Source organism: Coenobita brevimanus, chromosome 47, assembly GCF_032717465.1.
Source record: "Coenobita brevimanus isolate Jiangsu-jjx chromosome 47, ASM3271746v2, whole genome shotgun sequence".
NCBI classification, from domain to species: Eukaryota; Metazoa; Arthropoda; class Malacostraca; order Decapoda; family Coenobitidae; genus Coenobita; species Coenobita brevimanus.
The window spans coordinates 18519835-18533480 of NC_137000.1; the positions used below are offsets into that span (position 1 = coordinate 18519835).

At 41.0% G+C, this 13646-nt stretch overlaps 1 protein-coding gene across 1 annotated transcript in view; it reads right to left on the minus strand.

Moving 5' to 3' along the window:
- Nucleotides 1–1705: 1705 nt before the first annotated feature.
- Nucleotides 1706–13646, minus strand: part of LOC145399106 (low affinity immunoglobulin epsilon Fc receptor-like) — a 59614-nt gene continuing 47673 nt past the window's right edge. Inside the window, exons 4-5 of the mRNA XM_080271851.1 lie at nucleotides 10092–10208; nucleotides 1706–1787 (exon numbers count right to left, since the gene is read on the minus strand). Coding sequence (XP_080127977.1) covers nucleotides 1706–1787; nucleotides 10092–10208 — 199 coding nt within the window. The remainder of the gene's footprint in view (nucleotides 1788–10091; nucleotides 10209–13646) is intronic.

The window sequence follows — 13646 nt, forward strand, 5'->3', positions numbered from 1 at the left end:
AACACCTGCCTGCAGCACCACCACCACCAAGAACTACTACCTCCAGCCACGGGGACATTACTTCTCCACCCCAGACAGTGGTGAAATATCAACTGCAGTGATGGAGCACCACCAGGACAGAGTGACATCCCCTCCCAGGAGGTGACCATGGAGGGGCTCCGAAGGTGTGCGCAAGGTCAGGGCTATATGGATGTATGTCTCCATATACCATGTGCCTCTATTCCCCGGAACAGACCCAGCAGGAGTGCTGCAGTCCGCAAGCACTACCCTCCGACTGGACTAGCCCTTGACAGGTTCGGGGTGGGGCTGAAAGCACAGTCCCGAGCAGCACCCCTTTGACGGCCTCCAGCCACACAAACCAGGAGACGGCCTCTAACCGCTCCCATAAAAGTGATGACTTCAGCCGCACACCAAACATGATGGCCTCCAGCCACACACCAAAATGTGATGGCCTCAGCTGCACAACCCTACAAACGGCCTCCAGCTGCTCAGGTGCTGCTCGACCCCCCCCTATCCTGCAGAAACCAGTGACAGCCTCCAATCGCATCTGGGGAGTGACAGGTATGCTCCCTCTCCTTCTGCAGCTGCCCATGGGAGTATGACATAGGTGACGGCCTCCAGCCGCATCAGCAGGCAGATGACAGCCTCCGCCTCCACCTCGACAGCATGTCACTCCTCCTGCAGGACACAGGTGACGGCCTCCAGCCGAACCCGTGGACAGGTGACGGCCTTCACCCGCACCTTACCCATGGTCCTGCTCGGAAGTTGGGCCTCGGTGATGGCCTCAGCTGCACCGACAGGGAAGGGACTGCCTCTAGCCACCCTCCCGCTGTTGCCTACGGGACCTCGGCGACGGCCTCCAGCCATGCCAGGGAAGGGCATCACCACCAAAGCCTCTCACCCCCTGTGACTTCCCCAGCATAGGATGGCCCTCGCTCGGCTCGCCCCTCCTGTAGCCGAGCGGGACGTTCCTCAGCCCCTCCCCACCAAGGCAGCCTCCAGGAGAAACCTCCCTGCCTGGAAGAAGTATGGCGAGGTCCTGTGCTGTCCCCGGGAATGTATGCCATCCAGCTGGCACCTGTGGGAGATGACCACCTGATGGACTCCTGCCGGATGCGACGCCACAGTTTGACCTTGACGGGGGCCCGATGGAAGGGAGACTGCAGACGCCAGACCCCCCGAGGTGCCCCTACAACCCTGGGGCATGCCCTCTTCAGCCCCAGGCAACGGCGACCTTCCCCCCAGAGTAGGCGCAGGCAAGCGCACCTGCTTCCACTGTTTGGTCCAAGTCCTAAGGACCAGACTACCCCACCAGGCCTCACGAATAGAGGACTTCCCACCACACCTGACCACAGCTCCCAGCAGACAACGTCACCTTTGAGGGTCGTCCCGTGGCCCTTGAAAGAAGGGACACCAGATGGGATCCCTCCAACACCTGGCCGACACCTGGAGACCACCCTGCTCCTGCAGCCTAGCCGGAGTCCTCTGGCCTGCCCAGAGTAATAGTGACTGCCCAGACATATCGTGTCAATAGTGCTCGTGATATGTGCAGTGTCGAACTAATGCTCTAGTGACTACATAGTGTGCCTATGTGCCTATGTGTGTACTGTGTTGTGCTTTTACCACTGTATGATATATGGCGAGACACTCGTATTCAGACAGATATCAGAGGCCAAGTAACAAACTGTGTGAAATCTAATATCCCTTATTGTGCAGTGTCTGTCCCGGGTCCTTCTGACTGGCTAGTATCCTGCGTGATACCCACTAACCAGTCAGGACCCTCCAGTCTGTCCAGCATAGTTGATAGTAAGTAGCGTATCGTGTACAACTCCCATCCATATTGTACGAAGGTTGTAATTTAGATAATAAAAATGTAAGGTTGTTGTCCGGAGTATTTATGTCCTGCTCTTCTCGTTGTGTGTTCTAGCTCCGTCTCGAAAGAGGACCCCGGCTCTATTGCTGGTGTTTCCAGGACGAGAAGTCACCCTAAAACACCTAGCATAACAAAAATTATTTGTAATAAGCTTGTTGTGAAATAAGAAATTAGCTAAATAAGTTCTTTAGAAAACAATGAAAACTACGGGTTAAAGAAAAGAAAATGTACTCTGGGATAACTAAACTGATCTTAAAGGACACAGAGATTGTATTCGCAGAAAAGTTATTTAGCAGCAAGTACTGTGTACTAAACTCTGGAATTTCTTTTCCCTCTTTGCCACACGTACTAGGGTTGATTATTCATTAATGCAGCAGTGGCAGAGGCAGGCTGAGAGTAGTGTCAAAGTTAACTGAGACAAAGGGGAATGTGTGTGAATGCGAGCGAGGAACAGAGAGCCGAAGTGTGATGCCCTGTAACCATGACAACTGCTTTGGTGGTTCTACATTAACATCTACATCAAGCATCGCGGCATTTACAATATCGTCTGTCGTTTCTTTCTTCTGAGAGGAAGGCAATCGGTAAATAAGTGCAAAAACCAATATAAATGTACTCATATATTAACGTTCTCTAACTCTCGTGGTGTATTGTTTGGTAAAAGTTAACGCTAGCCTCAAAGAAAGTCAATAAATGTAGAAGTGTCTGGAATGTGTCAGGTTTGCCTGCAAACTTTTCTGAATACGGTATATACGTTTTCGTTATTTTATGTCAATATTTAATTTATCATTGATGGCAGAAACCAATTTTATTTACACATCGAATTCATTTTAGCAGATTTTTCTTAATTCGACATAATACCTGAAAGGGATTTAAAAATTGTTCTTCCTTGCCACAATAAAGATTTGTTTAGTACCAATGAAATAAAACTGGTAAAATGATTTCCAGGGTACAGAAAACATACATAAAGGGTAAATTTAGGCTTGAACGAGTAAGATATTGTAATACAGTGAATATATACTAACAAGTCTCTGGGTGCTATGCAAACTCTCAGTAAACCTGTATGTAAGAGCTTTATACCTTCTACAGTAAAGTAGAATGCAATACTTATGATAGCTTTGATAAGCAATCATTCATCACAGTACTAGTCTACCACTTAACCTAACACAATGAAACTGTCAACCTATCTAACTAATCTAGACCACCACTGGTGCTAACCTAACCAAATCAGATTTGACCTAACACAGACTGCCGCTTGACTTAACTAACAGACTGCCACTAGACTAACTAACAGGCTGCCACCGGTCCCAACTAACAGACTGACACTAGACCAAACTTTTTTTTTTTTAATGTGTCCGACTCTGGGCGTAAGTTTCACAGCCCGTTCCCAAGGCCCAGTAGTCCTACGTCCATTTACCTCCACATGTCATCAATTTAACAGACTGCCACTAGACCTTACTAACAGACTGCCACTAGACCTTACTAACAGACTGCCACTAGACCTTACTAACAGACTGCCACTAGACCTTACTAACAGACTGCCACTAGACCTTACTAACAGACTGCCACTAGACCTTACTAACAGACTGCCACTAGACCTTACTAACAGACTGACACTAGACCTTACTAACACTGCCACTAGACCTTACTAACACTGTCACTAGACCTTACTAACACTGCCACTAGACCTTACTAACAGACTGACACAAGACCTTACTAACAGACTGCCACTAGACCTTACTAACAGACTGACAGTAGCCCTTACTAACAGACTGACACTAGACCTTACTAACAGACTGACACTAGACCTAACGGACTGCCACTAGACGTTACTAACAGATTGACACTAGACCTTACTAAACGACTGCTACTAGACCTTACTAACAGACTGCCACTAGACCTTACTAACAGACTGACACTATACCTTACTAACAGACTGACACTATACCTTACTAACAGACTGCCACTAGACCTTACTAACAGACTGACACTAGACCTTACTAAACGACTGCCACTAGACCTTACTAACAGACTGCCACTAGACCTTACTAAAAAACTGCCACTAGACCTTACTAACAGACTGCCACTACACCTTAATAACAGACTGCCACTAGACCTTACCAACAGACTGCCACTGGACTTGACTAACACGGAATGCCACTAGACCTAACTAACAAAGACTGCCGCTAGACTTAACTAAATCTACTTCTGACCTGACCTTACTGTAGCTATACTTGCAAACAGAACCCAGGGAACCCTACAGAACCGAAAGTACCGTAATAGTAAATGAATCTTGAGTTGTTTCCTGGGCGCACAGTGTATAAACTGCAGCTTGACCCAGTGAACATACTGTACTGTGACAAAAAATGAAATCAGATTAAGCAGCTGAGAATTGGTACAACAGTATCTGCTAGACTGATAGGCATTACTGCTTAACTCAGGGTTTCCTTTCAAATATACATTGTACTGAATTCTAGTGTGCTGTCTATGTGACACGAGACCAAAGTACAGTACATATCGTCTGATAATACAGTATATTCACTGACTTAAGCTTTGCAACTCAGAAAAAAAGATGGCTGCACAAAGAAGCTTCATTTTCGCCAGCAATTGAATTTGGCTCTCTTTTGTATTGTTTTTGTTTTTTTCATGGAGGGAACTGGAAAGCGGGTTCCTGGCCTTTGGTTCCTTCTTCCTCGCATAACAAAAAAAATATATAAACCAGTATTACCATAAAATAACGAAAAGGTATATATTAAAAAAAAAAAAACAAGTGTTCTGCCAAACTTGACACATTCCAGACATCTTAGTTTTGTAGACCTTCTTTGAGGCTAGCCTTAAGTTTACCTAATATTGCACCACTAGAGTAAGAGAAGATTGATATATGAATACATTCATTGTGGTTTTTGCATTTACATACTGATTGCCTTCCTCCCAGAAGAAAGAGACAAGAGACTGAAAAGCTGCAGTGTCGGATGTTTGTGTAAGACCAACACCGCGGTTGTCATGGTAACGTGACGTCATCACATGAGCTTTCTATCGCTGTCTGGACTGATATCCAGCAGTAGACACTAATGTGTACGAACAGCCTTGCACAACCCCCCAAGTTGCTTCCATTCATCACCTCCTGTCTCTAAAACACCTCCACTACTGATATGGGGACACTTGAAATAGAAAAACGAAGGATTGATAAGTATTACGATCTTCAATTGAAAGTTCTAGGTGCTGTGGCTATGAAGCTATGATTGGTTGAAAACAGGCGACTTTTGAGGGAAAAAAGAAAAAAAAAAAAACATACGAAAAGGGCTCAACTCGCTAGATCCCCAACCTCTAAGGGTTAAAATGATAACTACTTAGCTTCCTATAGCAAAGGATTTAATGCTGGCTGCATCATAACTGCTCATGTGTTTCGTTCGTGAGACAGTTGCGGCTGCGTGAGCCTCTCATTAATATTCAAAGTCGTTAGTGTCTGCTCCCCAAGCATGTCTTTTTACTCAGGCTTAAACTCACCTGAAGCCAAGGGGGTAAAGAAATTAGTGAAGGAAATTCTGAAATAAAATGGTCCATTTCAAACTGTGCCAAGTGGGATAGAAGATTTCTTTTACCTAAAATAATAGCATAAGGAAGCTTCTCTGCTCAGATACGTTTCTCACTTTCATGTGCAGGCGCCTGTAACACCATAATGAAAATTTTCGGAATATTTCAGTACTTGCTGCAGTCAGTGGCTAAAACTACAAAGATCCTTAACCCATTTTCCTAATTAATGGTAGTTAATTGTCTGATCAAAGCTGCTGCACTGACACAGCGCCAGACCTTGCTAAGGCAGGCGTGAAGTGTAGACAGAAGGGTACAAACGCTTTGTCTTCTTCCCACCGAGCTTCGAACCCTTGCGGATCTGCCACCACGACCTTATCAACCACGCTACCTGGTGTGTGTTCTTACCTTACCTAATTCTTCTTACCTAATTGTATCTTTACAGGAATGAGTCAAGCTCGTACTGTCCCGTGTCTTAAACCATATTTATCGTACATATCCTTAAATTTGTGAATTGTTTTGGCACACACTATTTCATTCGGTAGTGCATTCCATTGATCAATTGCTCTGTTTGGGAAACTGAATTTCCTTATGTCTTTATCACCTCTCTTCTTATGCAGTTTTTTGCAGTGTCCTCTTGCTGATGCTTCTCCATATGTTAAGTATTCATTTATGTCTATTTTCTCCTTCCCTGATATGCACTTATATAGCATTATCATGTCACCTCTTTTCCTTCTCTCCTGTAGTGTTGGTAGATTCAGTTTATTTAGTCTTTCTTCGTAGCTTAGGTCCCTTAAGCTTGGTATCCATCTTGTAGCGGCCCTTTGAACTTTTTCAATCTTGTCTATGTGTTTTTTGAGATGAGGACTCCAGACTACTGATGCATATTCCAGGGTTGGTCAAATGAATGATGTTATTATCCTTCTTAGCATGTCTTCATTTATGTATGTGAATGCTATTCTCATATTTGCAAGCAGTGTATACATATTCCGTATCTTCTCGCTGATGTGGTCAGCCGTAGATAGTCTGTTATTGATAATCACACCTAGGTCCTTCTCTCTTGCTGATGTGTATAGGGTTTTATTTCCTAACATATAATCCTAATCAGGTCTTTTTCCACTTTTACCAAACTTGATTACATGACACTTGTCCACATTGAATTCCATTTGCCATGTATTACTCCATTCATGAAGTTTATTTAATTCTTCTTGTAGCTCTTTACAAGAGTCTGTGTAAGAAATTCTCCTTTGTATTTTTGCATCATCTGCAAACATATCCAGATAGCTCCCACTTCCAGTGTTACTGTTTATATCATTTATATACACTAAAAACATGATTGGTGCCAGCACTGAACCCTGTGGTACTCCACTAGTCACTTCTTTCCATGATGAGTAGTTTCCTCTTAGTACTGTTCTCATTTCTCTTTTTATGAGAAAATCTTGCATCTAACAAAACAGTTTGCCTCGAATTCCTCCTTGATGGTACAGTTTCCATAAAAGTCTTTGGTGTGGTACTGTGTCAAAAGCTTTCTTGAAATCTAAATAGATTCTGTCCACCCATCCTTCTCTTTCCTGTATTGTGTTTGTTACTCTGTCATAGTAGCGCAACAGGTTAGTAACACATGATTTTCCTTTTCTGAAACAAAACCGTCTTTCTGTTATCATACTGTGTTCTTCTAGATGATTTAAGCAAGCTTTTCTTATAAGCTTTTCTAATACCTTACTTACAACACTGGTCAGTGATACTGGTCGGTAGTTGAGTGGATTTTGTCTATTTCCTTTCTTGAATAAGGGGACAATATTTGCTTTTTTCCAAATATCAGGTAGTTTACCTTGACTCAAGGATTTCTTGAAAATTAAAAATAATGGTTTACTGAACTCATTTGCACATTCTCGTAGTACCCAACATGAAATTTCATCAGGACCACTTGCTTTTCCTCTGTCTAATTTACTTAACTCCTCCTATATTACTTTTTCTGCTATTTGTATATCTGGTAGTATGTGTGGACATGCATGTTCCACATAGTCCCTCTCAAATTTTTTTTTTCTGTAAAAACTAATTGGAAATTCTTATTTATTGCTTCACAAATATCTTTCTCTTGTGTATAAGTGATTCCCTCGTCCGTAATGGATTGTATTATATCTTTTACTTTGGTTTTGCTTCTGATGTAGCTGTAAAACAGCTTTGGTTGATCACTACTTTTATTTATTATATCCTCCTCAAACTGTTTTTGGGCTTCCCTCCTTATTCTTGTATAATCGTTTCTTGCCTGTTTGTAATTATTATACGCCCTTTCACTATTGTGTCTTATGTATCTATTCCACAACAAATCTCTTCTTTCTTTTGATTTTTTACTTTCTGTATTGAACCATTTCTGTATTTTCTTATCTGCTTCTTTGTGCTGTGGAATGTACTTCTGGACTCCTATTTCATAAAATTCACAGAATTTTTTATATACAGTATTTAAATCTTGTCCTCTAAGCTCATTTTCCCAATCAACTTCTAAGAAATACTTCTTTAGGTCTTGATAATTTCCCTTTTTATAGTTTAGGCTCTTTTTGTAACTTTCATTGCTGTTAACTATGTCATATGCTATCCTGAAGTTGTAATTTAGTACCGCATGATCGCTTTTGCCAAGTGGAGGGTGATATATTAAACTGTCAATATCATTTTCTTGCCTAGTAAATATTAGATCTAGCACTGAAGGTACACCGAGTCCTCTTTTTCTGGTGGTTTCCCTCACACGTTGCATTATGAAAAACTCTTGCACGAGATCCAGGAGCTTTTGGACCCAACAGCTTTCTTGGCTAATTATATCTAGAGTATTCCAATTTATATTTGTATTAAAATCTCCAGTTAGTATAATTCTTTCCGATTTCTCTTCCATTTTATGTAGTAATGATCTTAAACTCTGAATTGTACTCTCTGCAAGGTCCTCATATTCGTCTCTTTCCCATGTGTTTGATCTGGGTGGCATGTACAAATTGGCTACAATTACTTTCCCTTCAGATGTGTTGATCTCTACTGCAATCAGTTCTACTTGTGATGGTATATCAAGTTTTATTTCATTGACTTTTATATTTTTCTTAGATAATATTATAGTTCCTCGTCCTTTTTTTAAATTTCTGTCTCTTCTCTATATATTGTATTCCTCTATGTTTAGTATGTCATTGGATATCCTTGGTGTTAATTTTATTTCAATTAGGCATATTATTTGTGGTTCATTTTCTCTGACATAATCATTCATCTCTAGTAATTTAGATACCATTCCATCCACAGTTGAGTACATCAACTTTATCATCTTGTTTATATACTTGTCATGACATGGTTTTACTACCTTCCTCCTTTTTATTCCATCCTTTTTGTGTACCACTTTCGTACCTGCAATCCTATTACTTTGTAAAAAAATTTCTTATCCTCTTCTGATCTTCCCTCATTTTTTGTTTTTGCTTCCTCCCTTTTCTCTTTCAGTAATTCCAGTTCCTCTTGTGTTAGGCATCTTTTTGTCCATAAATTTTTGAACTCCTCTTTTTCCATAAGATTCTTTGCATTTTTTAGTATCTCCTCCACAGTGTTTACACTCTGGAAAGTCACCTTTAGAGGTCTTGTCCTGCTTTTCTCGTATTTCCCTAACCTTTTGTGTTCCTCTATGTCTTTACTACAAATTTCCTCTGATACTTCTTTCAGTAAGCTCATTACATTTGCCATCTCCTTTTTGTCTCTTGTGATCTTGTTTTTTACTTCTTCCTCTTCTATACCAGTGATTACTATAGATTTGTTTATATCTACTGAATCTCTGACTAACTTTGGATTGTTTTGGATTATTCTTTTCACTTCCTGTTTAATGCTTTTTTCCTCCACCCTTGTTTCTAAGTCTTTCTTTACTTTCACCATTTCAGCATACGTACTGTAGTTTCCACATCACTTTTGTAGCTTTGCACAGCTTCATTCACCTGTGTTATCTTCCCAGTATCACTGCTTTGGTCTATCAGACTGCTTACTTGCCCTAATTGTCTCTGTGTCATTTTTGAACTCTTCCATAACACTCTTGTGATTGACTACTGTACTTGCCATTTCACTCATTTTCTTCCTAAGTGTACTGAATTCCACTGTTAGTTCGCTGATGGTTGTGTCTTTCTTGTTGGCCTCCCTTCCTAGTTTTTCTATTTCTTCCTTTTGCAAGTGCATCTGCTTCTTTATTTCATCAATTTCATTTTTGAAAGCCATTTCTAGTTTGTGTACACGTTCAACCAGTCTATTGTGAGTCTCCACTTCAACCAGTTCTTGGTAGAAATCATCATTTTGCTTTCTACCTTTATCCCTTTTCTTTTCCAGATTTGCTTTACTAAAGTATGTATCCATTTTACAATACTAAAAGTACAGAGTATGTACTTACATTCCCCGTGCTGCTGTAGTCTAAACAAACCTCAGCTGACTGAGCGCATTCTTTCGTCTTGGTTCTCTTTTCTGTTTGAACAAGTCTTGTTTAAACTTTTTCTTTTTTTTTTCTTTTAATAATAAAAAATCCTTTAGTCTAACCTGGTACAGAGCTTGACTCATATAAGGACACTAATTTAGGTAATGCCACTGGCCATGTTGGTTCGGTACGGACAGCCGATGTCGCACGTCTGCCTCCTTTGACTCCTTCTGTGTGTGTGTGTGTGTGTGTGTGTGTGTTAAATGAACATACCTCAGTTCAAGGAAGCAGTACAGATCATCCCACTTGTAGCCGTTATTCTTCCTCATGGCCACACAGTCCTCGTCCACGTGCTGGCTGTTACCGTTACTAGGCTGATTTTCAGCGTACCTGAGACAAGTGGGTGGGTATATATATATATATAGATAGATAGATAGATAATTATATATATATATATATATATATATATATAATTATCTATCTATCTGTCTATATATATTTCTCTCTCTCTCTCTCTCTCTCTCCCTCTCCCTCTCTCTATATATATATATATATATATATATAATATTTTGCCTGTTGTGAAGGGTTGCATCACGCTGATTACCACCAGGTTTATTTGACTAACATGTTGGACATTATTTCTACGGTGCTGAGTGACTCTCCTCTCAATTACTGTAAAAAAAAAAAAAAAAAAAAAAAAAGTCCTGTGACAGAGATAACCCCATCAGTCCAAGGGTTTCTCTTAAGCTGAATATCACCTAAAAATAGCCAGGATAAGATAACTGGGGCGTATTCAGACTAAATTACAAACATTGACACTCATATTTGGACATTAGAGTCTCCATTTACCCCTTCATACTTATAACAATTTCCTGTCTTAATATTGCTACCACCAGGATATTTTATTCAGCTCAGGAATGATGAAAGAAGAATACTTTTAGTTTAGGGAAAACTAGTGGTTGTTGTTATACTGCCGTGACATATAACAAGTTTGAATATAGATACCGCAAGAGGGCTACATGAAGGCACATTTTGCCCACATTAACATTTGGCTGTAAGACTGGAATGTTTTGTGTATTTAAAAAAATTCAGGAGAGTAAAACAGTAAAAATAGGACTGTTAAAGAATGAATGCAAAGATAAGAATTATTAAGATTTGTAATTAGTTGTGAAACATGGAGATCTGCTAATGAAACGGTAAAAGAGAGTGTCCTTAGACTCTTAAGGTTATGTATGGTTAAGATTAAGATGATGAGAGGGCGTGAAAAGCCAAGAAATAAGTGTATGAATGATGTAACTGAATGTATAAGCTGGCAAAGTAAGGAACTGAGGAAGCAAAATATTTGGTGAAGGATTAAAATGGATACATCATTTATGTATGGGGATATACAGTAGATCAAAAAAGTACTGGTGCACACTTGTCAAGAAAAAGTCTGAGACCACTGACGACAGCTACTGGGAAACACCAGATGACATTTCCATTTCCCCACCTTGGTACCTTGGTAAAAATGTTTTATTAGGGATGGTATCCAGTCAGTGTTGTTATTATATGCATATTAAGATTATAACAAATTAACCCTCTTGGAAATTGGCTGTTCTGGATATCTTCGTACCCCACCTGCGCGATACTTTTTTTTTTTAATCACTGTACAGTTATGCTATTGAATGTTATCACAAATGCCTAATAAAATGAATGGACTTTGTGACATTACATCCTAGTATGACTGTGCTTTTTAAGGATTGCACTATTATTTTAACATAACAGTCAACATGCAAGTCATTGGCAGAGCTTGGTGGCAGGGTGGGAAAGTTGGTGAGTGGAAGGGAGAGGTGGGCAGGGTGCGTAGGGTGGGTGGAATGAGTGGGATACGTGGATTTATTAAAGTAAGTGAGGTTGGTACCATGGGTGTTTGGGGCACGATGAGGTGAGCAGGCAGAATGGGTTGGTGGATGGGTGGGGTGGAGAGGATGGGGGACAAACATAGTGGTGGATAGCGTGGGCAGGGTGGGCGAGATGGATTGGGGTTAGATGCATGAGGGTCGGTAGGCAAGGAAGTGAATGAGAAGGGTGGGCAAGCCAGCTAGGTGGGTGGGTGGAGAGGGTGGGTTTGTAGCGGGAAAAAAAGTCCATGGGATGAACAGGCCCATGTGGGAAATTAGGTCCACTGGGAATATGTCCATAGAAGAATGAGCCTCAGTAAGTAAATGTGTGAAAAATGTAGAGTAATTCTGTTAAACAAATCGGGGCCCTCTTTCTGGGCACCACAATGTGAGAAATGTTTAATGTATCCAAGTCGGTATCCCTACCGGGACACCGCTATGCAAGAATTTTCTGGTAAACAATTCGTAGGTCGTTACTCTTCCCTAAAGTTGTTTAAGTAAATCAAACAAGTCTCAGAGTTAGGTGATACGTAAATTAAATTTAACTCACCTACAATACTATTCTTCTATCTTATCTCTTCGCTAATCCCCCCTTGAATTGGCCAATTCGTAAAGGTTACTTAGCTATATGAAGAGGGAGTGATCGTTAACCGATGACGATGAGGCTGCCTGGTAGAGTTGCTTGAGCAAGCAAGCGTCCTTATGGTGTGTATGTACAACGTGCTACCTCCACGAGAGCTAGGAGCAGAGTGCGTGAACGCGGCAATTCTACCTCCCTCATAGAATGGTAGGTTGCCAACTTTTAGTTATTTACAGTACTAAATACAGTCAAATTACATCATGATATGTACAGGGTAAATCTAACAAATTAATCTTAGTTCCACTTAAATTAAAGTTAGACCAATTATTCCCTTTAACTATGTAAATATCTTAATTCCACATCTGCCTTAACAGGGAAATCTTTCCCTGCTTGCCACGTCACCTATCGCGCAGACGCAGCTTAGGTCAGTGGAAAATACCACATAATTACATGTATTTACAATGCATAGTTCTCCACGGGGGTTAAATGCAGTAGCATTTAATTTATCAATAACAAGAATTATTAAGGAGAACGTCGTTTTCTGGGTTATTAAAACCGCTTGAATAATTAACAACAGTCTCTACGTCCTCTGCCTTTAACCAGGGATAAACTATGATAAATTTAGAGAGCGCAACTGCTCTGGGGAAAATATTTCCCACAGTTTTGGGAGCCGGCGGAAAATGATACGTTGTATCATGTAATATGACCCTTAGCCAAGAGTTCCCTCCATAGTTGTCGAGAACCCTGTGCTGCGGCCCTACTAGGTCGCGCCTCTTGACCGTTTGATCTTCACCATTCTCTGGATCCGGAGTGGTTGCTAACTCAAGGGGTACCAGTTTATCAATAGTTTTTATACTGGTATGTCCCCTGCATTTTATTTTTACGAGTCTCAGCACCCCTTCAGAATCTGGGTGTGTGGAGATCACTTTAGCTAATGGCCACTGGGATCTTGGCTGTTCAGTCTTCACTAAGACCACATCTCCTATGTTAATAACTGATTTGTTGCTGGCAGCTTGAGCTCCATAAAACCTCTCTCGTAGGCTCAAAAGATACTCTTTGCTCCAATGTCTATTCCATGTATCCAGCACCCTTTTCAGACGTTGATATCCCTCCCGAAGGTGTTGTCCTAAATCATTATTTTCTATGTTAGGATCATCAACTTCTTCCTGGATATCCACACAAGGCATTGGATGGAGCTTCCTGCCATGTAACATGTGAGCCGGTGTTAAGGCCTCTAGAGAGTCGCTAGTGTCATCTTGATAAGTCAGAGGTCTATTATTAATTCTGGCTTCAATTTCAGTTATTACTGTTCTTAAATCTTCTCTCGTGATCTTAGTTCTATGTAATGTTTTCCTCAGGCAGTTCTTG